At 38.5% G+C, this 20,459-nt stretch overlaps 1 protein-coding gene across 2 annotated transcripts in view; it reads left to right on the forward strand.

The window, feature by feature from the left end:
- The window catches only part of CNTNAP2 (contactin associated protein 2), a 1,285,310-nt gene extending 1,265,391 nt beyond the window's left edge, over positions 1-19,919 (forward strand). For both annotated transcript variants that reach the window (XM_087946425.1, XM_087946426.1), the window contains 2 exons: positions 8,285-8,353; positions 12,218-19,919. In XM_087946425.1, the coding sequence (XP_087802551.1) occupies positions 8,285-8,353; positions 12,218-12,417 (269 nt within the window). In that variant the 3' untranslated portion in view covers positions 12,418-19,919. The remainder of the gene's footprint in view (positions 1-8,284; positions 8,354-12,217) is intronic.
- The last annotated feature ends 540 nt before the right edge of the window (positions 19,920-20,459 follow it).

Consider the following 20,459-nt stretch of genomic DNA (forward strand, 5'->3'; position numbering starts at 1 on the left):
CTGCTGCAGAGGCCCAGAGAAAGCCGCCGCTAAGCCACATGAGTCAACTGGCCAAGAGCCATTGCTGCGGGCAGCCCAGGACAGCCCAGGGTCAGGTGCACTTGTCAGACCACCGGGAGAAGAGTCAGGACAGCACCTGGGGGGTCACCTGAAAGGAAAGATGGCAAATACTCAAAAGTTCACACCTTTTGACCTGGAATTAGAAACATGGGACTCTTTTCTAATACAATTTGGCTGCAGTTTAGAAGCTAATGATCTTACTAACATCACAGACAACCGAAAAAGAGCAATATTCCTTAGCAACTGTCTCAGAGAGGTCTTCAAAATGGCTTGTGCCATCATCGCTCCAGACCCCCTGCAGATGGTCCCATGGGCCACGCTAATACAAATCTGACCCAACACTTTACTCCCAAACTCTCCTGTATCGCAAGGCAGCACACATTTTACCAGAGAGACCAAACAGAGGGTGAATCCATAAGTCATTATACGTCAGCACTCCACAACGCTGCCTTGTATTGTGAGTTCTGTGACCTGGACAAGACCCTCCAAGTGAGTGGTATGAGGGATATAAAACTACAAAGACAGCCATTCTCCAGGGCCACCCTAACACTAAAGGAAGCCATAGACAAAGCCGTCGCTGCAGAGCAGTCTGGAAGGTGTGCAGAAGAAATCCAAATGCAGAAAACGAACAGTCCAAGAACTGTCAGGCAGGCCACCACGGTCCATTGTGAGGGAATGGAGGGAAATAAGGACAAAGACGACAAGGAAGACGTGTACAAAATGAGAGTGGCAGCCCCCCATTCCAGTGGTACAACACCTACTACACTCATTGGAAAATCTTCGCGAAACTCGACTTTGCCCAGGCCTATCAGCCACTCCCCGTAGATGATGAGACAGCTGAGCCCCAGACAATCATCACACACCGGGGGGTGTTCCAGTGCAAATGACTGCAGTTCAGGGTGAGTGTTGCCCCAGGATTCTTCCAGAGTCTGATGGAGAGGATGCTGCATGGAATACCATGGGTCATCCCGTATTTCGATGACATCTCAGCAGCAAACAAACCAGAACTATTTGAATGTTTACGGGCAGTATTCAAGAAATTCCAACAGGTGGGGCTCAAGGTGAAAAAGGAAAAGTGCCTGGTAGTCGTGGACCAGGTAGAATTCCTTGGATAGCTCATCAACATGGCCGGTCTACACCCCACCAAGGAAAAGACTCAAACAATTAAAGAAGCCCCAATGCCCACAAATAGGACGGAGCTCCAAGCCTTCCTAGGGCTCCTAAACTTCTACAGTGTCTTCCTTAAACTAAAAGCATCTATCGCAGAACCATTACACAGGCTATTAGACAAGAAAACACCATGGGCCTGGGGTCAGAAGGAAGCAATGACTTTCAAACAACTAAAAAACTTACATCAGACAGTGTGCTGGTCCAGTGCAACGAGACCCTACTGTTAACACTAATGTGTGATGCATCACTGTACAGAGTTGGAGCCATCCTGAGCCAAAAGTTCCCAGATGGAAAGAAGGTGCCTGTTGCATTTTTTTCAAGAACGCTATCCGGGGCAGAAAGGAATTACAGCCAGCTCGATAAGGAGGTGCTGGCTGCTGTTGCAAGGATAAAAAGATTCCACAAGTATGTGTTACAGGCAGAAATTTGAGCTTATAACAGACCAGAAACCGCTATTAGGCCTCCTTGCAAGAGACCATCAGACACCGCAAGTCCTGTCCCCTCACATGATTCAGTGGACTGAATTCCTTGTGACCTATCAATATAAGCTTATACACCACCCAGGCACAAACATAAGCAATGTAGACACACTTAGTAGATGCCCATTATCCAAACAAGTGGAAGACCCAGCACAATAGCAACAGTACTGCTAATGGAGACACTAGAAACAGGGCTCATCACAACCACTGTGGTGACCAGAAAATCCAAAGAAACATAACAATATCAAAGGTACTGAACTGGGTGTGGAGGGGGTAACCTAAAGATTCAACAAGCACAGCATTTAGGCCATTCAAAGTGAGGCAACATGAACTATCTGTACAGAAGGGTTGCCTACTGTGGAGGAGTCATGTAGTGATACCCCACCAAGTAAGAAGATTGTTGCTGCAGATGCTACATAAAGGCCAACCCGGGATCGTCCACATAAAGATGTTAGCTTGCAGTTACATGGGGTGGCCATCACTGGACAAAGACATCAAATAGAAAGTGGCTGGCTGCAAGCCCTGCCAAGAGACACGGCTGGCACCCCACTGCCAAGAGACACGACCGCCACACTGCCACAACAAATGGAAGACGCCTAGGAGTCCATGGTCCAGGCTACACGTCGACTTCGCCAGACCTGTATACAGTAAATTCTTCTTAATCATCGTTGACGCTTACTCTGAGTGGTTAGAAGTGGCTGTTATGAGCACAAAAACTACAGATGCCACCACCAATGTGCCACATAGACTGTTTGCAACCCATGGCCTGCCAGATGTATTGGTCAACGGGCCACAGTTCATGGCTAGGCCATTCGAGATATTCCTGGTGAATAGAGGCATCCGCCATGCACTCACTGCTCCATTTAACCCCACAAGCACAGAGGATGGTGCGCACAGCAAAGGAGGCCCTCACCAGAGTGGGGCAAGGAAATGTACAAGAAAAGCTAGAGAGATACTTATTAACCCAGAAGGTCACCCCATGCATGGCTATGGGCAGGAGCCCAGTGGAGCTGTTAATGGGGAGGAGACTGAGAACACAGCTGGATAGAATACACCCCAATTATGGGATAGACATTCAACAAAAAGAGAATGACAAAGTCAGAAGATTCCAGCAAGGTGAAAGGATGTATGCAAGAAACTGCCAGGAAATCTATGTGGGTACCCGGCCATGTACTGGAAGTCATGGGGCCCCAGTAATATTGTGTGGAACTCGGCAATGGTAAGGTGTGGTACAGACACATCAACCAGCTGCAGAGAGACCTCGAACGACAGACCGATAGCAAATTGGAGGACACTGAACCACAGGGGAATAAGGAAAGAGACTTACCTAGGAAGGTAATCGCAGCACCCAAGGTGACACCTGTCATGAACTCCCCACCGGCGGAAATCCTGAGTGATACACCCAATGATCCTGAAACAAGACAAGGTGACACAGATGTGAGTAACGAGCAACCCAGGATCCTGGAGGATCGAAGGCAGACTCGGAACCAGAAACGACCCGTATATTTAAACAACTATGATTGTAACTAATTAAACAATAATTAAAGTTTAATAATAATTAAAGTTCCAGCTGGAAGGTGAGGGGTGTTGTGTCTGTGCAGCACGGACACATAATAGCCCACCGCAACTAGCGTGGGGAATCCCAATTATCTAATTGGCTAATGGCAGGCAACCCTATATAAGGCTGCCCGCCAGCTGTTACCATCGTTGTTGTAGTTGAGTCGGTGTTCTCTACTTAGCAGTAAATCCTTGTTGTGGATCCATTGACTCTGGCTAGTTATTCCAGCGACTCAACAATATCTGTAACACCATCAAACATCCAGATCTGCCTATCCCAGGGCCTTGGTAAGGACTTGATAGGTAGACAGAAATGCCAAGACAAGACTGAACATCTGGCTGACTGTGAGATGATCAGCAACAAAAACAACAACAATAATAATATGATTATATCCCTGTCTTTTTCTGTAAGAAATAGATTTTCTTGAATCAAGCATAACTTCTCATAATTCATGGACAAATGCAGAGGTGGGATTCTACCTGTTCAGACCGGTTCTATAGAACCGGTTGTTATGAGTCTGAGCAGTTCAGAGAAACAGCAAATCGCGCCCCTGGCTGGACCCGCCCCTTCCTGCCCACCCACTCCCCCCCCCACCCCCAGTTATTCCTCATCTCGCCTGCATTGCTGACCTGCCTTGGCCAGCCATTGCTGCTGTTTTCCACCATGGCCCTGATCTCCCTGGGTGAGTGAGCCTACAAGCAAGCCCTAGTCCAGTCGACTTCTGGGCCAGCCTAGGCCACTGGGCTGTCCCTTCCTCCCATCCCCAGGCTTGCCTGGCTTGCTTCGCCACGACCAAGCTAGCTGGCTGCCCCCCCACCCCACCCACTGCAAGGCCATGGCGGTGCTGGCCAGGAGAGAAGGGAACATTGTATTTCTCCCCCGACCACAAAGAAGCTGCAGAGCCATGGCAGCACTGGCTGGGGGAGAAAGGAACATTCTCTTTCTCCCCTGGTGCTGCTAGATCCAACCAGGGAACACCCCGATGTGTTCTGCTGCTGCCGCCTCTGAAGCAAGGAAATTCCCCACCACCGGTGCATTTCCAGGATGAACAGCCACCTCTCTCTCCTTGTGTGTGTGTGTGTGTGTGTGTGTGTGCACTGTGGAAGTGTTCCTTTGGGCAACCCTTCTCCTCCTCCTCCTCCTCCTCCTCCTCAGACTGGCAGCTGTGGGGGGTACACATGCACAGGGAAACATTCCTCAAACGAGTGCCAAAGCACAGAAAAACTGGGTGCAGGGCGAGTGGCTGGATCTGGCTGGGGAACACCCCGGTGTGCTCTGCTGCCACTGCCTCTGAAGCTGCTTGTTGAGGAGTAAGGCTCCTGGGGCCCCAAGAGTTCCAGGCTCACCTTGGAGGGGCTGCTGCCCAGAACCAAAGAAAGAGCTGAAGGTCGGTAGAGGGAGAGGGATGCAAAGACCATCTCCTCTCCAGAGGGAGCCCCGAAGGGAGGCATAGAGCCAGGTGACAGCAACGAGGCAGAGATGGTGAAACCGCCACTTACATGAGGCCCCCAGAGCCAGGATCGCTGCCTCTGCCACCCGCAGAGGTGTTTTGCGAGGTCCGGTGATGGTGCACAAAGCGCCATTGCCACAGCCGCTACCACGCGTGGAGGTACTTTTTTCCCTTTCCCACCACCCAGTGCTGACTTGGAATTTCTGGATCATTCAGTTCATCCCAGATGAGGTTCTGCCATACCCATTATCCCCTTCTGCTACATCTTTTGAATATCCATCCATAACCCTTTCATTATTTTTGGAAAGTCTTCCTTTTCTCTCTCTATTCTATTGTAAGCGCTTAACAGACTATCTATTTGATTTTTAGTATTTATTGTACTGTCTTTTCAGTGTTTTTATCTGCTTGTAACTTATATTTATCTTCTTGTAATTTATTTTGCTTGTATCTTCCACCACTCCTAATTTTTCATTTATCTTCTATGTATTATATTCATCTTTTCCTACCATTTGTTGAGGGCCTTCTACATTCACATCTTTATCTTTAAATATTCTCATCAACTCCTTATAATTCTTTGTCACCATTTTTAATATTTCTTCATAAAACTATCCTTTTGCTGGGTCATTTTGTACCAAGCTAATATACCTCTAATATTCCAATATTCTAATATCTAAAAACTCCCCCCCCAAATCAATTATTAATAAAATTTAGTCAATCCCAGAACTATTCGTCCAAGTCCCCTAAATTTCTAGTCCTTAAATGCTATCAGTTTGTGCTTTTCAGTCTATAATTTCCAGTTTACACTTCCCAATTGTCCAGATTTTAAAGTCTTATTTATCTTTTCTTTCTATTGCTTTTCTTCTTTTGCTTCGTAGGATAATCTGTCGTGTGATATTAATAACCCAAATCCAATTTAGCCCACCAGGTTTCTTCAGGTCTTTCAAATCCACTTTTCAATGTACAGTTCCCATAAAATTTTAGTGTTTAGTTTAGTTTAACTTATGGATCTTCAAAAAGCTCAGTAAATATTTCTCAGCATCCAAACCACCAGTAAGATAAAGTGAGGGTCAAGTAGCTCTCCAGGTGTTGTTTACTTTCTCTCCTTTCATCCGTTTCCTTTCACCCATTGCAGTAATTTTCTTCCTCTAGTCTAGTAGATATTTCCCCTGCTCCCAATTCCAGCATTAGAAATAGAATTTAGAAAAGCAATTTCTCCCAATAATCACTTTTCACAAAGTTATTCAGATTTTCCAGACTTTCTATATTTCAAATCATCCTTTAGCTATTTCTTTTACTTCTAAGTCTTTAACCTTTAATCTTCCTCTTTAGTTTTTAGTCTTTGATCTTTCTCCATAAATCCAATTGCTGCTTTCTTAACGTTTGGAGGTCCTTTTTGGAACTTTTTACTTGGGTTAAATCTCTAAGGAAACGGTGGAAGTTTCACTGATCACACACCGCTCCAGCACAAGATCTTAGTGTCCTGGTTGTCCCAGCTTGTGACTGACCAAAATGGCTGTCATCCCTGCTGCTGTTCAGGAGAGCTTTCTTTGGATCAATGAGGAAATTGTGGTTTCCTCCTGATCAACGAAGTGCCTCTCCTTTCTTCACCACCCCTCCAGGGCAGCTTAACCCTGTAGGGTCTCTCAGGAAGCACTTGCCAGCTGCATTTCATGGAGCCTGGTGGAGCTCCACTATTTTCCAGCCATTCTCGCCACAATGTCAAATGAAGTTGGAATCCAGAATCTGAAGGCAGATTCTTAAAGCTGAACAAAGAATAAAGGGAATAATGACTATTGGTTCTTTCCCTTCCAATGCTAAATATGTAATTCCAAATGAGCTGATCTTATCTGCAATAAATTTTGTTGAATAGTTTAATAGTGACATGTTTTGTTACTGATTTCAAACAAAAGATTGATCAAGTTTCAATGTGATATAAATCAAATGGAAGAAAAGAAATAATCAAGGAAGAGATAGCAATAGAATTTAGACTTATATATTGCTACACAGTGCTTTACAGCCTCTCTAAATGAGAGCATTACAGCATTACAGAGAAGGATGCACCGTCTCCCAAGCAAAAAATTTGGTTACTGTTTGCCACCCAGAGTCAATTCTAGGAAAGAGGGAAGCTATATCAATTTGATAAAAAAAAATATAAAAAATCAAGAGATAAAACAGAAAATCTGTTATCCCAGGCTCTCTCTCCGTTATGGTCTTCATGTCTTGCCAAGGACAATCCTGACACAAAAGGAACCATTCATCCATTCTGAATACTTTCTTGTAGCACTTTAATTCTTTATCATTCCAATCCCAGAAACTTTATATCTTTGGTAACCTTTCATTGCGTTTTCCTTGTCTTCTATTTACTTCAGACATTTACTGATTATCTCCTTTTGCTTAAGAAGTCATAATGTTTCTAGTCAATTCATTGCTGGAACTAATTTGGGTATTTATAAAAATGCTGACCCATTTTCCATTAGGTAAATATTCAAGTTAATGAGCTGCAAAAATAGAAAAGCTACAGATATCTTAATAAAATTCTGTTTTTTCTGGAAGCCAGAGAAGAAATGGACATGTCTGAATGGAAAAGTGTAGACCACAGTAGTCAGTCAGTCAGGAGATAGCCAATCCCTCAGAAGCCACTTCTCCAGGCCTCATTTCTTTGAAGAGATAGCGCTATCCTCCAGTCATTTTACCCTGGTCACATCTAGTACCCTTCCTCAAAATGAAAAGAAAAAGGATCTCAAACACTAGAAACTAATTTGGACATAATCATATTTCACATAAAATGATACAGAGCCTTCAGCCCAACAACCAGGTTTTGAACTATGTACAATATAATGAAGAGCCCTAATAAAATTCATAGTATTCTACTAAAGAATTCTGGTAAAAATTTAAGAGGTCTTCTGCCTCTTTTGTTTCACATGATAAATTTATATATTAGAAATCTAACTAGAAAAGATGGAAAAAGTGTACTGTACATAGAGCACCAAACAAGGAAGGAAATGTTTAAGTAATATAGGGCCTAAGAATAAAAGTCTAACCATATATTAGTACACCAAATTCCATAACTCCGTTTTTTTCTATTGACTCAAGGTCGTGCTTCATACAAATTTGCTTTATGCAAGCTTTTTAAGGAATGTAACTCTAGCATTAAGCAAGGGAAGTATGTGCTTAATCTATAATTCTTTAGATTATTTATAATTCATTATTCTCTTATCTATATACCATTAGTTACTAATGTGCTTACTGTTAACCTATGGTCTTCCTTAAAACCTGTAGTGACTTGGAATGACTGACAGTCCACATGGAAGTAAGGACATTCTACTGCCCAGTAAGTTTATGGCAAAATTGAAACTCTTCCTTTGGGAATTTCCTGTGGATTGACTGAGTCTATTCTGGCCTTCTGGCATCTAATGCCATACTGGAAACTTTGTTATTTTTTATTTCTCTTTCATTTATGCTTCTATTATTAATATTCAAGGATATCTTAATTTTAGTTCTGGTCTAGATTGATACAAATTTTGGGGAGAAAATACAACTTAAATGTTATGCTTCACTTTATATCAGGTGCTGATCTTCCTTACAATGGTCAAGTAATAGGAAGTGGTGTTAACAGAAATTCAGCAATTATTGGAGGTAAGGAAGCAGTATACATCTATTTGAATTGACAAATAAGTACATTCAGTTGTTTAATATAAGTTTCAATATGAGTATATAATTATCTAAGATTGATCAAATTATTTTGGAAAATTTTATAACCTCTTTGAGTTATCATAATATGTGAACATTCTTTTCATAATATTAAAGTATAATCTAATAATTAAGATGTTGAGCTAGAATTAGGAAGGTCCAGATTTAAATCCAGTATCAATTATGTAAATTCACTTAGCAAATGTACTAAGTCACTATCAGTCACCATGATGTTAGGGAGACTTTCTTCATATAAGGTATTGATGAACAATTCCTTGTGCTTAAACTGAGAGGTAAAAATTAATTAATATTTTAATGAACTCATTTTGATTACTAAGTAAAGATATAACAGAATGTTTAACCTCATTCACCAAAAGAATGTAGTGTCCAAATGGATTAACTTCATAGTTGGTTTTTGATAGCTTGTCTCAAGTTGGGATGTTTCTGCAAAGTATATTTAGCAAAAAGCCAATTTCAACCAATAATAAAGTCTCAGATTCAGATTCAGATCCTTACCTTTTCATACATTGCATTGAGCAAATTTATCTTCATACTTAAAAAGAAGCTAAACAAAGAATGAGAGCAAAAAAACAGGTCAAGAGCCACAGATCGTTTTCATTAGGCATATATAAAACTAATTAGGGAACAAAACAGTCTTTCCAAACAAAGGAACTATCAGCGACAAAAATCAATTAAAGAAAAAAAAAGAAGTATTTAAATCAAAAAGAAGGAATATTGATAACAAATATTGCCTTCCTTCTACAATTTTTAATTTTAGATTAACAATAATATAATTCAATTTAAATGGAGATTCTATCCTATTCTTCCATCTGTATGGTGGTTATTTAATTTTCCTCCATTAAGTCCCATTTCTTGATACTATCCATTTCCCCATACAAAAACCTCCAGTAGAGTAGATTAAGCTTCATATAATCACCTGCCATGATGGGATGAAATACCATTAGTTCACTGGTGATACTCAGTATCATTTATATCTCCATTCCTGGTGACACAAGAGATACTGTCACTGCCTAGTCACAGCACCTAAAGGCTGTGGAGGTTTGGATGGGTGACAAAGGATTTGGCTGAACCATGGTAAGACTGAGTGGCTTTGGGACCATGGAGCTTCAGATCTGGGATTTAATATCTCTAATATCTCCAGACAGAACTGTGGCACAATTTGAGGGTTCTCCTGAACTTGTATTCCTAATAGCAGTCATGCCTAGGAAAGCCTTTGCCCAAGATTTTGCTGTGTACCAGTTACACCCTTTCCTGAGTAAGGAGTCAGTCACTCAAGCACATACTTTTGAATACAAAAGTATTCAGAAGCTACAGCTGGTGCAAAATACAGCCACACAGACAATATATGTAGACACTGGGATAGTTAATGTTACTCTTCGGTTCCGCAAGCTGTATTGGTTGTGGGTTTACTTCTGGGTCCAAATCAATGGGTTGGTTCTTACTTTTAAATCCCTTCATGGCAAGAGTCCAGGCTTTCTGAAGAATTATCTCATCCCAATGGATGCTACCCATACCAGCAGAATATGCTGCTGGGGATCCAGTTGGTCAAGGAATTATGGCTGTTGGGTGCAGAAGAAGAATGTTTTTGCTGTGTCTGCCATCCTCTGAAAACAGGTGTCATTTGAGATGATATCTGTAGCCACATTTTTGGTCTTCTGAAAGGGCTTGAAGGGCTCTGCCAACTGGTCTAGGGCAGTGGTTGCCAACCGGTGGGCTGCGGCCCACTGGTGGGCCACAAGAAAATTTTGGTGGGCCTCAGAGAAATGTAACCCCCAGAGCACCATCAAAGCAATTAATCCAGGCTGTGCGGGAACACAAGGCTGCGCCACCCACATGGCCCGCGAGAACCCTCCCCATTCACTCACTCCTTACCTGGCAAACTTGCCTGCTAAATTGCTATTTTTCCTTTTCTTTCTTTCTGACCATCAGCTGTTCTGCTGTGCCAGAAGATTTAGATTAGCTAGAAAGCAGGAAATGGTTGCATTTCTTGCTTTCTAGCTAGTCTTTAGATCTTCGGCTCTGCTTTTAAGCACAGCCAAACCTCCCTTGGGACTGAAGGTTCTATTATTCAGTGCAGATTCACGGCAAGCAAATTTTATATGAGAGACTGAGCTAGCCGATGGCAGATAGATAGATCACTGAATGATTCTGTGAGCAATTCAATCTGCCTGCCTGCTTTGCCTGTTTTTGGGTAAAAGTTGCTCTCTTTTTTTAATAAAAAAATCAATATTTACATACATGGTATGTTGTGAGTTAATTTTATGAGTTTGCTTGCTAGCAAATATTATGAGTTTGCTTGCAAGCAAATTTTATGTAACAGACTGAGCTAGACGATGGCAGATAGATAGATCTCTGAATGAATCTGTGATTCTGTGAGCAACTCAATCTGCCTGCCTGCTTTGCCTGATTTTGGGTAAAAGTTGCTTTTTATAAAAAAATCAATATTTATATAATTATTTATAATATTTACATACAATCCATGTCCAGCCAGTCACATGACCATCAAGCCACCTGCATAAATTAGGCCACGCCCACAGAACCAGTTAGTGGTCCCTGGGATTTAAATTTATGAGTTCAGTGCTCCCTGAGGTCCAAAAGGTTGGCAATCCCTGGTCTAGGGTCCTAATAAGGACTTCTTGTTCTGGAGGTGGTTAATGGAGTAAGATAAGAGTTCACCTCACCTAATATCTCTGGGGCTCCCACAAAGAAGATGGAGTCAAGCTATTCTCCAAAGCACCTGAGGATAGGACAAGAAGCAATGGGTAGAAACTGATCAAGGAGAGAAGCATCTTAGAAGAAATTTCCTGATAGTTAGAACAATTAATCAGTGAAACAACTTGCCTCCAGAGGTTGTGAATGCTCCAACACTGGAAGTTTTTAAGAAGACATTGGATAACCACTTGTCTGAAGTGGTGTAGTCTTCCTGCCTAAGCTGGGGGTTGGACTAGAAGACCTCCAAGATACCTTCCAATTCTGTTATTCTAATACATGTTTAATACCTCTTGCCCATATGCATTTTGTTCCATTCCTTTCCATCTGGTCAATTCTAACGCAGTGTTAGTATTAATATTTATTGGAAATGCTTTAATGTTTTATCTTCTGATTTTTCATAATTGTATTATCATCACAATCCATCAAGAGGTCTTTCAGATGAGGCAAGATGACTATGGAGATTTGTATGAAGGATATCAAAAAGGTTGCAATAATGAAATGCAATTTCATCATATCTTTCCCATTATGCCTCATTTTGAATGAGAACTACTCAGAAAATATGGGTTTATTGGTTTCCTGTTGTGGCGACTGCTGGTGGGACTTTCTAGTGCTTCACTAGACCCTATGATAATTTTCAGACTGAGGTGGTTGGGCAGATAAAGTAATTATTTTCAGAATAATCCATCATCTTTCCTAGAGTACAGGGAGATGGCTGACATGTAAACAACTGGATTGGTTATATCAAAATATTAATATTGCACTTCATATACATAATTCTAACTGTGTGAAATAAAGAAATTATTAAAGTATATAAATCACAAATCCATACACATTTTGTCTAGTTGCCACTCAAGATATATTAATTTATTAATAAAAAATAATTAAATCTCACTGGTGAGATTTTTCTTACTAAATGACTGGTTTCATAAGGTGGTTTGACAAAATAAATATTTTAGCAATATCAAATTTAGCAGAAATGATTGAAAAACTGCAGATATGTTTAATTACAATATATTATTGAATGAATATTTCTTCCCCCCTTATTTTTAATTTGTTAAACTCTCACGTTTCTCTTAGGTATTATTGCTGTTGTGATCTTCACCATTCTCTGCACCCTGGTGTTCCTCATTCGATACATGTTCCGCCACAAGGGAACCTACCATACCAATGAAGCCAAGGGGGCAGAATCTGCTGAGAGTGCAGATGCCGCTATTATGAACAATGATCCCAATTTTACAGAAACCATTGATGAAAGCAAAAAAGAGTGGCTTATCTAAAATGAAATGGGAGGAGGAAACAGCAAGGGTTGGGGTGGGGTTGCAGAATATTTATTTCAACAAGCTCTCTAATGGATTCTTGAGCACATCTAATTTTGAAAAAGAGAAGATCAGCACAACTCAAAGTGCAAGTGACAGAAAAACATTGAGACTGCAAGCCCAAACAAACAGAAAAGAATATTGACTTATCATGAATTGCCCTTTTTATACACATCTAATCCAAGAAAATAATCCAAGTTCAGTAACTTGAGCAGTTCATCATTTCCAGTAAATATTGTTGTCTATCTGTGCTTAGAGGTGTTTAAAAATACCTATCACTACAGGGATCATTTTTCATTTTTTAAATTCCTTTAGAATATAAATATTTCTCTCCAGACAATAAGATATCTGTTTCTAAAGCCTAGGAGTATTCTTGTCTAGCCTTTTAGCATCATGTTCTAAAAAGGATGTGATAATATTTGAAACATACATTTTCATTTGATTTGATTTGATTTGATTTGATTTGAACATTAAAGGTATCAGACTGCAGGGTACTTTCAGATGGCTTTATAGTAATTTCCCCTCTCTGGAAATTCTCAGAATTCTCTGTAATTGTTTGCAAAAGCCAGGAATCCCAAGTGTATCTTCTTTTATTGGTGTCAACATGTTAGTCATTTTTCTTATCAGAAATCACATACAAAGTGTCCATAATCAGCATTGCTTCAATTTCTGATAATGAGAATATTGGGGTTTCACAGAAAGCTTTTGTCCCACAGTATATTCAACATTGCTGAATTACAAATTTCACAGGAAATAGCGGCAGTCAGTGGCAGTCAATCTGTGGGGAGTGCTCATAGAATTATTCTCTTTGGGAGAAGCCATATCTATGAAATTATCTTAAAAACCTACTTATAATAAATGGCCCCTTAGAAAGCAAGAACTTGGGCTTTAAGACATGCCTGGATAAAACCAGATTTCTATGTTTTTGATAGGTCATCAATCTGTTAGCACTTTGAAATCTCCATTTGATTTGGGTATATGATAATATTGTGAAGTTTTTATCAATTATACAGACATGCTGTTATTTTCATTCTTGTTGTCAAAAAGGCATACTTTAATCCACAAAAAGCCTTATTAATTTTCTTGCTGAAACATTGTTACAACTCTTCTGACCTGACATCACCATGTGATATGTCTTTCACTTGTGACATAACTGATTTATATAGATACATAAATACATACTATGGAATTAGAATCACATGTATATGTTCATTGAAAATGGATTCTCATAAATTCACAACATTATAGGCATATTGCTATTTAGCAAACAAATTTAATACACAAAACATGCTTTTTTCTTCTTTAAGTCTTCATAAATCCTGGTTTGAAATAGATTTTGGAAACTGTTTTCCCTTTAGTGGAAAAGCAAAAATGAGAAGACTGAATAATCCTATCACCCAGAGAGCTCAGAGTAACACATTCCAAAGCATTACTTTTTCTTATAGGCAGGTTTGCTGAATCTAATTATTCAGGGATAAAAGTTGCATTGCTGAATTGAAATGTACATATCCCTGAAAGAGAAGGCTCTGGAATCAATTCTCACAAGTCACATACATCTATGTTTTAGCAGATACAGTTATGTGAAAGAATTTACCCAGATCTAATATTGTGGCATGAGCTTTCTTGTGAACTGCGCATGCGCTGGACCATTTTGGATTATAAAACTATGACAAGGGAGATTATTTCTATATAGCAAATGTTAATCCATTTCTAACTGGTTTAATCAGCAAAACATAATTGCTGATACACAATTGTAATTTTGCAAAAGCAAGTCCACTGAACTACAATTTTCTAGGTTTCTTGGAGGAGTTTCATAGCGGTTAAACGGGTATGTAATCTGATTCGTTTTTTTATTGCCATTGTTATCAAGAAGGTTCTTCACTGAGACTTTTTGAAGTCATTATCATATGTGAAAGTTTATTGTTTTGTTACATTAACTCTTTATCAAGTATTCCTCTTCAACAAAAGAAGACTAATGAAGTAATTGCAATGAGTTATAATAACCATCAAACCATAATGTGACCCCATCAGTACAAAACACCATCACATATAGAGCCACAGTAATAAAACTTTATACGAAACATGCAGCAAAAAAAGAAGAGTTTTGGGCTAATGGTGATGATGATAATAGCAATGGTGATATTTTTATTTTTTTATTTTATATCCTTCCTTTTATTATTTTTACAAATAACTCAAGGTGACAAACATATCCAACACATCTTCCTCCTTCCATTTTGCCAACCACAACAATAACCCCATGAGATAACTTGGGTTGAAAGAGAGTAACTGTAACCATGTTTCATAGTTAGGACAGGACTTGAACTCACAGTCTCTTGCTTTCTAGCCTGGTGCCTTAACCACTAAACCAAGCTGGCTCATAATTATACAGTCACAATTGCATAGTGAATACACCTGATGGGTGTATTGCCTAGAACCCTTTATGGGGGAATAGCAGCATCTTGAAGGCAATTTTCAGCAGCTGTACAAAATTACCAAAAATCAGATTAGGGTGATTGGTGTTCAACAGCAAGCATTCACATGCCTGAGCATGTAAACATGCTAAATTCCACATTGCTGTTATTTCTAAATTCTTACTTAGTCAATTTTAGTATGTAATAATGTAGTAAAAGGAGAATTATTGTTGTGGGGATGGGGCCAACTTTTTCTTTCTGTGGTTTAGTCTATTAAGTAGTCCTTGACTTATGACCCCAATTGGGCCCAAAATTTCTGTTTCTAAGTGCAACATTTGTCCCATTTTATGACCTTTTAAGCCACAGTTGTTAAGTGAATCACTGATGTCCTGGTTGTTAAGTGAAACTGGCTTCTCCATTGACTTTGCTTTTATCAGAGAATTGCAAAAGGTGATCACATGATCCTGGGACACAGCAAAGGTCATAAATATGAACCAGTTGCCAAATACCTGTTTTTTTACATGACCGTAGGTAAGCTGCAAAGGTTGTAACTCTGAAAATTGGCCATACGTCCCCTTTTTCACAGCCATTGTAACTTTGAACAGTTACTAAATGAACTGTTGTAAGTTGAGGACTACCTGTACATGTTTAGTTTCGGGACAAGCAGGTGTCCAAGTTATGTAGTTAGATCCAACACCAAAATTTACAGATAGTATTAGCGTGATCAGTTTTTCCATTATTCACCATACATGATATTTCCATAGGGCTTCTAGCTTTGATGGAAAAGTTGACCCCCAAATACTATTAGAAATTGACTGTTGCATTACTAAGTTATTAAAAAGCATTTTAATGAACATCAAGATCTAATAGAATGTTACGCGTGGCATTGAAAAATCTAAAATGTACTATCTTGAAGTTCACTGAGTAACTTTGGATTTAGGACAAAAAACAACCATAGCTGCTGGTGCCATATTTCAATGTAACACTGGATCAAGAGGTTCTAATGATGTCTCTGAAGGATGGCATTGTTTCTGATATATTTGAGCTGCTATGTTTTGCCATTGCATATGGCTGATGCTGGTAATTACAGAGAATCATCATCCACTGATATTCTTGCTTACTCACTGACACATTATCTCCTTTTACAATATGATGTGTAACTTACTTATGTGATCAGTTAAGACATACATGTGTCTTCTGCACATACTTGTTTACTTGTCTCTAGAAATTCTAACTGTTTCTGTCATAGTTATAACACATTTGGGTGACTAATTTTGCTTTGTTCTGTTCAAGTAGGGACAGAGAATAGTAGATTGAAACAAATTGTTCCATTTCTATAAAGCTGTGAATAGGAACTGACCCAACTCTGATGGCTTTTCTATCCCTCATTTTAATTCTGAATATCAAAAAGTATAGTTATAATTGTATAGCTAAATTAGACATGTATGTGCCTGCTTCACGTACTTGAAAGGTCTATGCTTTCTATGTCCCAAGCATTACTAAACTGGACTGATTCACAACCCATTTTATGCACATTTAAAAAAAAATACACAAACATTACAGAGGAAGATTTCTATTTGTGATTGCAAAATATGCTTGGTAACATTCATATATCACCTATAAAAATTGGTAAAAGCCAGGAATGATCATAGTGATGATACCTATTAGCACATATCTACAGAAGACACATGGCTGGACTACTGACTTCAGTGGAACAGGAACAAAAAAAAAAGGAGCCAAACAATGAATTAAGATGTGTCCATAGCACTGTAGGAGTTATTGAAGTTAGGGTACTAAATGCTTTCTGCAAATTATGTCTTTAAAAAAAGTATGGACTGTCCCAGCCTCATCCTAGTAGTTAGTCATATTACTTTTCTTCCTCTGCTTTTTACTTTTTATTTACTTTTTATTATAAACTGTTTTATGGCACTAGCTCACTACAAATATTGCTGGGAAACTAGTTCTGCATTAGAGATTAGGAGAATACAATTAGAAAAAATGAAATCACCTAGAATTAAATCTCCCAAGCTGATAAATAGGAAATGAATGTAATGGGGGCAACTGAAGCAAATACAACGAGCAGTGCACATTATAGTTCTGGTTAAAGTATAGTAATTACTCCTAAACTTCCATCTGTGCTTGTAACTTTGCATGTGTACATTTTGTGAATATTTTAGATTTTGGGCAGTGGGAGGGAAAGGATTCTTAAATGACCATTCTTTTATACCACCTAAAACCTCTGAGTTTCTTAAGGGAAAGAATGCCTTTTAAATCAGTGGTAACACCTCTTACCTCTTCTTTGAAGAAAAGGAAAAGAGAAAAAAATAGGCAATTAAGCCTAAAAAGAAAAGAAAAAAAATGGGCAATAAGAGTGATAATCACATCGACAAATGATTTATTTCTCTGTAAAACTTTTTAAGATCAGGAATCAGAGGTATATTTATAGTGATGATTTTATGAAATCAATCACTTCTTTAAAATGATTATGGAAATGGAGAAGAAATGCATTGTACTATACTAACAACATGTCCTAACTTGGCAAAATCATGATGTCCTGGCAAATGGGCTTTTAGGGCCATTGATCTTTTCATATCAAATGGATATGTGTATCATGAATACCTGATGCTAAATCTTAGAACCCACTTTGCCTTCACCTTCTGAGAAGATCAGTACAGTCAGACACTGTCTGATCATTTGAAAGTTCAAGATTAACATGCTACTATGCCATTTATTGTCAAAAACAAAGTGAAAGACAGAATGAGAGGACTTTGGACAGCTGAATGAATAAGAACACTAGGTGACAATGGGTAGATCACTACAAAAATAACCCAGACCTGCTGGAGCACCAAATAAAATAATCCCTAGACACCTATTCTAACCTCTCACAAATTGCAGATAGAATGCGATCATAAATCAGGGTTTAGTTTATTATTTTTGTAAATAGCATATCTAATATTCCTTCTTGCTCCTCTTTTTTCCTCAACAACAATGCTTTGAGGTGGGTTGGGCTGAGAGAGAGAATGATTGGTGCAAGATCATACAGCCATCTTTCATGCCTAAGGTGAGAGTAGAACTCATAGTCTCCCTGTTTCTGGACAGCAGCTTTAATCAGTAGACTAAACTGGAGCTTCATTTATTGAGAAATGAGAGAAAAGTTTTAGATGTTGAATTTCTTCAAGTGTAAATTTAATGGAAAATGGTCAACTCCTGCTGAATGTTTTATGCAAAAAAAAATCCTTCCAAGAAAGGTGATAATGCATGCTAAACCACTTCATTCAAAAGTACACTGAAACTTTCCTAGTTTTTTGATAATGAAAATAATCAGGGCAAAGTGTTGGTAAAGAAGGAAGACTGCAAATATGCTGGCTTCCGTTTTATTGCTAAATGTATAGATATTTTTATGGAAATGTTTATAAGTGTCCTTTGCATTGTCCTGTTCTAGCTTCTTATTTTGCACAGTGGCTAATCATATTATTTAGAAGTACAGAATAGCTGCAGTTGTAGACCAGACCATCAATTCTAGGCTACAAGGGAAATATTTCTTATGGGAAGGCGGGCTTGCTCATGCACCAGCAATTTGCATGTTCTGAATTAATCTTTAATCTCAGCCTTTCCCTTTTTATGTTAGTGCCTGCCTCTCAAACTCAGACTACTTTTCTGAGGAATCCAGAAATAAAATAAGCCCTATTACTAGTGCAGAGGTAATGTCACAATCCAGGATTCAGATGTAGTGGATTTATTATAGAACCCTTCTCAGGCATTCATTCTATACATATGCACAATAAAAGTGGGTTCCTTTCCATAATGAACTGGGATTTTGTGAAGCTAAGGTGCTTCTAATCCTTGCTTAGCAATGCTAAATATTTACATAAAACTGTTATAAGAGTTTACTGGGGGTAGGTTAAAATGAGCTGTATACTTGAAATAAGTATTTTTCTCAGTGAGTTTTCAGGCAGCAAAATCTTTCCATTTCAGTAGTCTTTTTTCCTGCCCTTTTTTAGCCTTTCAATTTTCTCTTTTGTCCAGTATTTACAGAACAATGGTGGGATTTTTAAAATTCTTGTCATCTGCTAGCTATAATATGGACTGTATATTATTAAGATGATAATATGTTGAAGTAGATTTGGATCAGTTGTGCCTGGAGTCTATTAACTCTGATGAACATAGAATTATTGATGCATTTAACACATTAGCTTACTTTTCCAGAAATGTTTGAGATTCAATTGTTTTTTCAATGCTACTGTCATGAAAAACTGATACAGAATTAAGAAATATTAACTCAAGATGTAATAGATTTTTGTTAAGAAATCCCACATTTTCAGCATTCTTCAATAAAAGTTCTAATAGGGTTATTTCTTTTCTTTAAGGGAATAAATTCACATTGTGCAAAATTTATGCCCTCCTTATCTATCAGAAAGGTTCTCTACCAGAAATGGGAAGAGAATGCTGCCTCTTCATACAACTAGATTTAAGAATATTAGCTACCTTGGATTCCTCCAGTTCTAGGCATGTCTTCCTATCAAATGTTTGTTCCGTTATGCTATAATAATCATGCCTACTTCAGTACACAAGAATGATAAAAAAATATCTCTTTTAGGGGAATGGTTTATAAATTTCTAAAGAGTGTAACTCTGTAAGGCCTTATCTGATATATGTAAAAGTACATTAAAGGAGCCTTGTCAGATTTTCTGTGGTGTTTTATCTTGTCTTAAAAATTTTCTTAAAATTGCTTGCCATAATATTTTTAAGTTTCAATAAAAAAAATTAAAAAAGTATAATATAGGAAAAACAAAAGTTAAAGAATTAAGAGAAAGAAAGGGAGAAGTGCTAAAAGAAAAAAGTTGTAACTTTCAACATTTTTCAGTACCATAAAATACCCCCCCCAAAACCTAAATACAACCTCAGAAAAATACACCTTCAACCTTTTCCTTTACAGTTCACAATATTTCAAGCTATTTCTAAAATAAAATCATTCTAATTGTCAAAACCTAGAATCAAAGTTTCATTTTTTTCAGTATGAAGCAAAAAAGTTCAAAAGTGGTTTCCAAATGGCAGCTTGTGGCTTTAAAACAAAACTTCTTGGGATAACAACCAAAGAAGTATTGACTTGGAAGAAAGCCTTATTTTGTATTTAACCCAGATTCTTAGGATGGCATATCTAACAAAAAACAAAACATTTTTTAAAATCCATTCAATCTAGAAGTATCTGAAGCATAGTGAGGTGCTCATTTCTACCTGTGACAATATGTATATCCCATAAAGGAGCTTTTAAGATCCACAGATTACTATAATTTCAGTAAACATTGAGTATCCGCCTGCATGTAAGTAAGAACTATTGTGGAACTTGTGCCAAAAATAACTGTGATGTCCTGTTTATACAGGATATTCACAGAGAAGACTTAAAATATAGAGCATGTGGCTAGTAGCAGAGAGTCCTGACTGACAGTACAGCAGCATAGTCTTTGTGAAGCCCGGTATCCAGATTTGGTCCACAACATTAGACATAAATAACAAAGTACTAATAATTGTAGAGCTCAGCATGGCCACTTCAGTATATAAACCACCAGTAATTGAGATCAAGGGTGATGAATT

Source organism: Notechis scutatus, chromosome Z (genome assembly GCF_049901735.1).
Source record: "Notechis scutatus isolate UNSWTSFEM ecotype Mainland chromosome Z, rNotScu1.2, whole genome shotgun sequence".
Classification (NCBI taxonomy): domain Eukaryota; kingdom Metazoa; phylum Chordata; class Lepidosauria; order Squamata; family Elapidae; genus Notechis; species Notechis scutatus.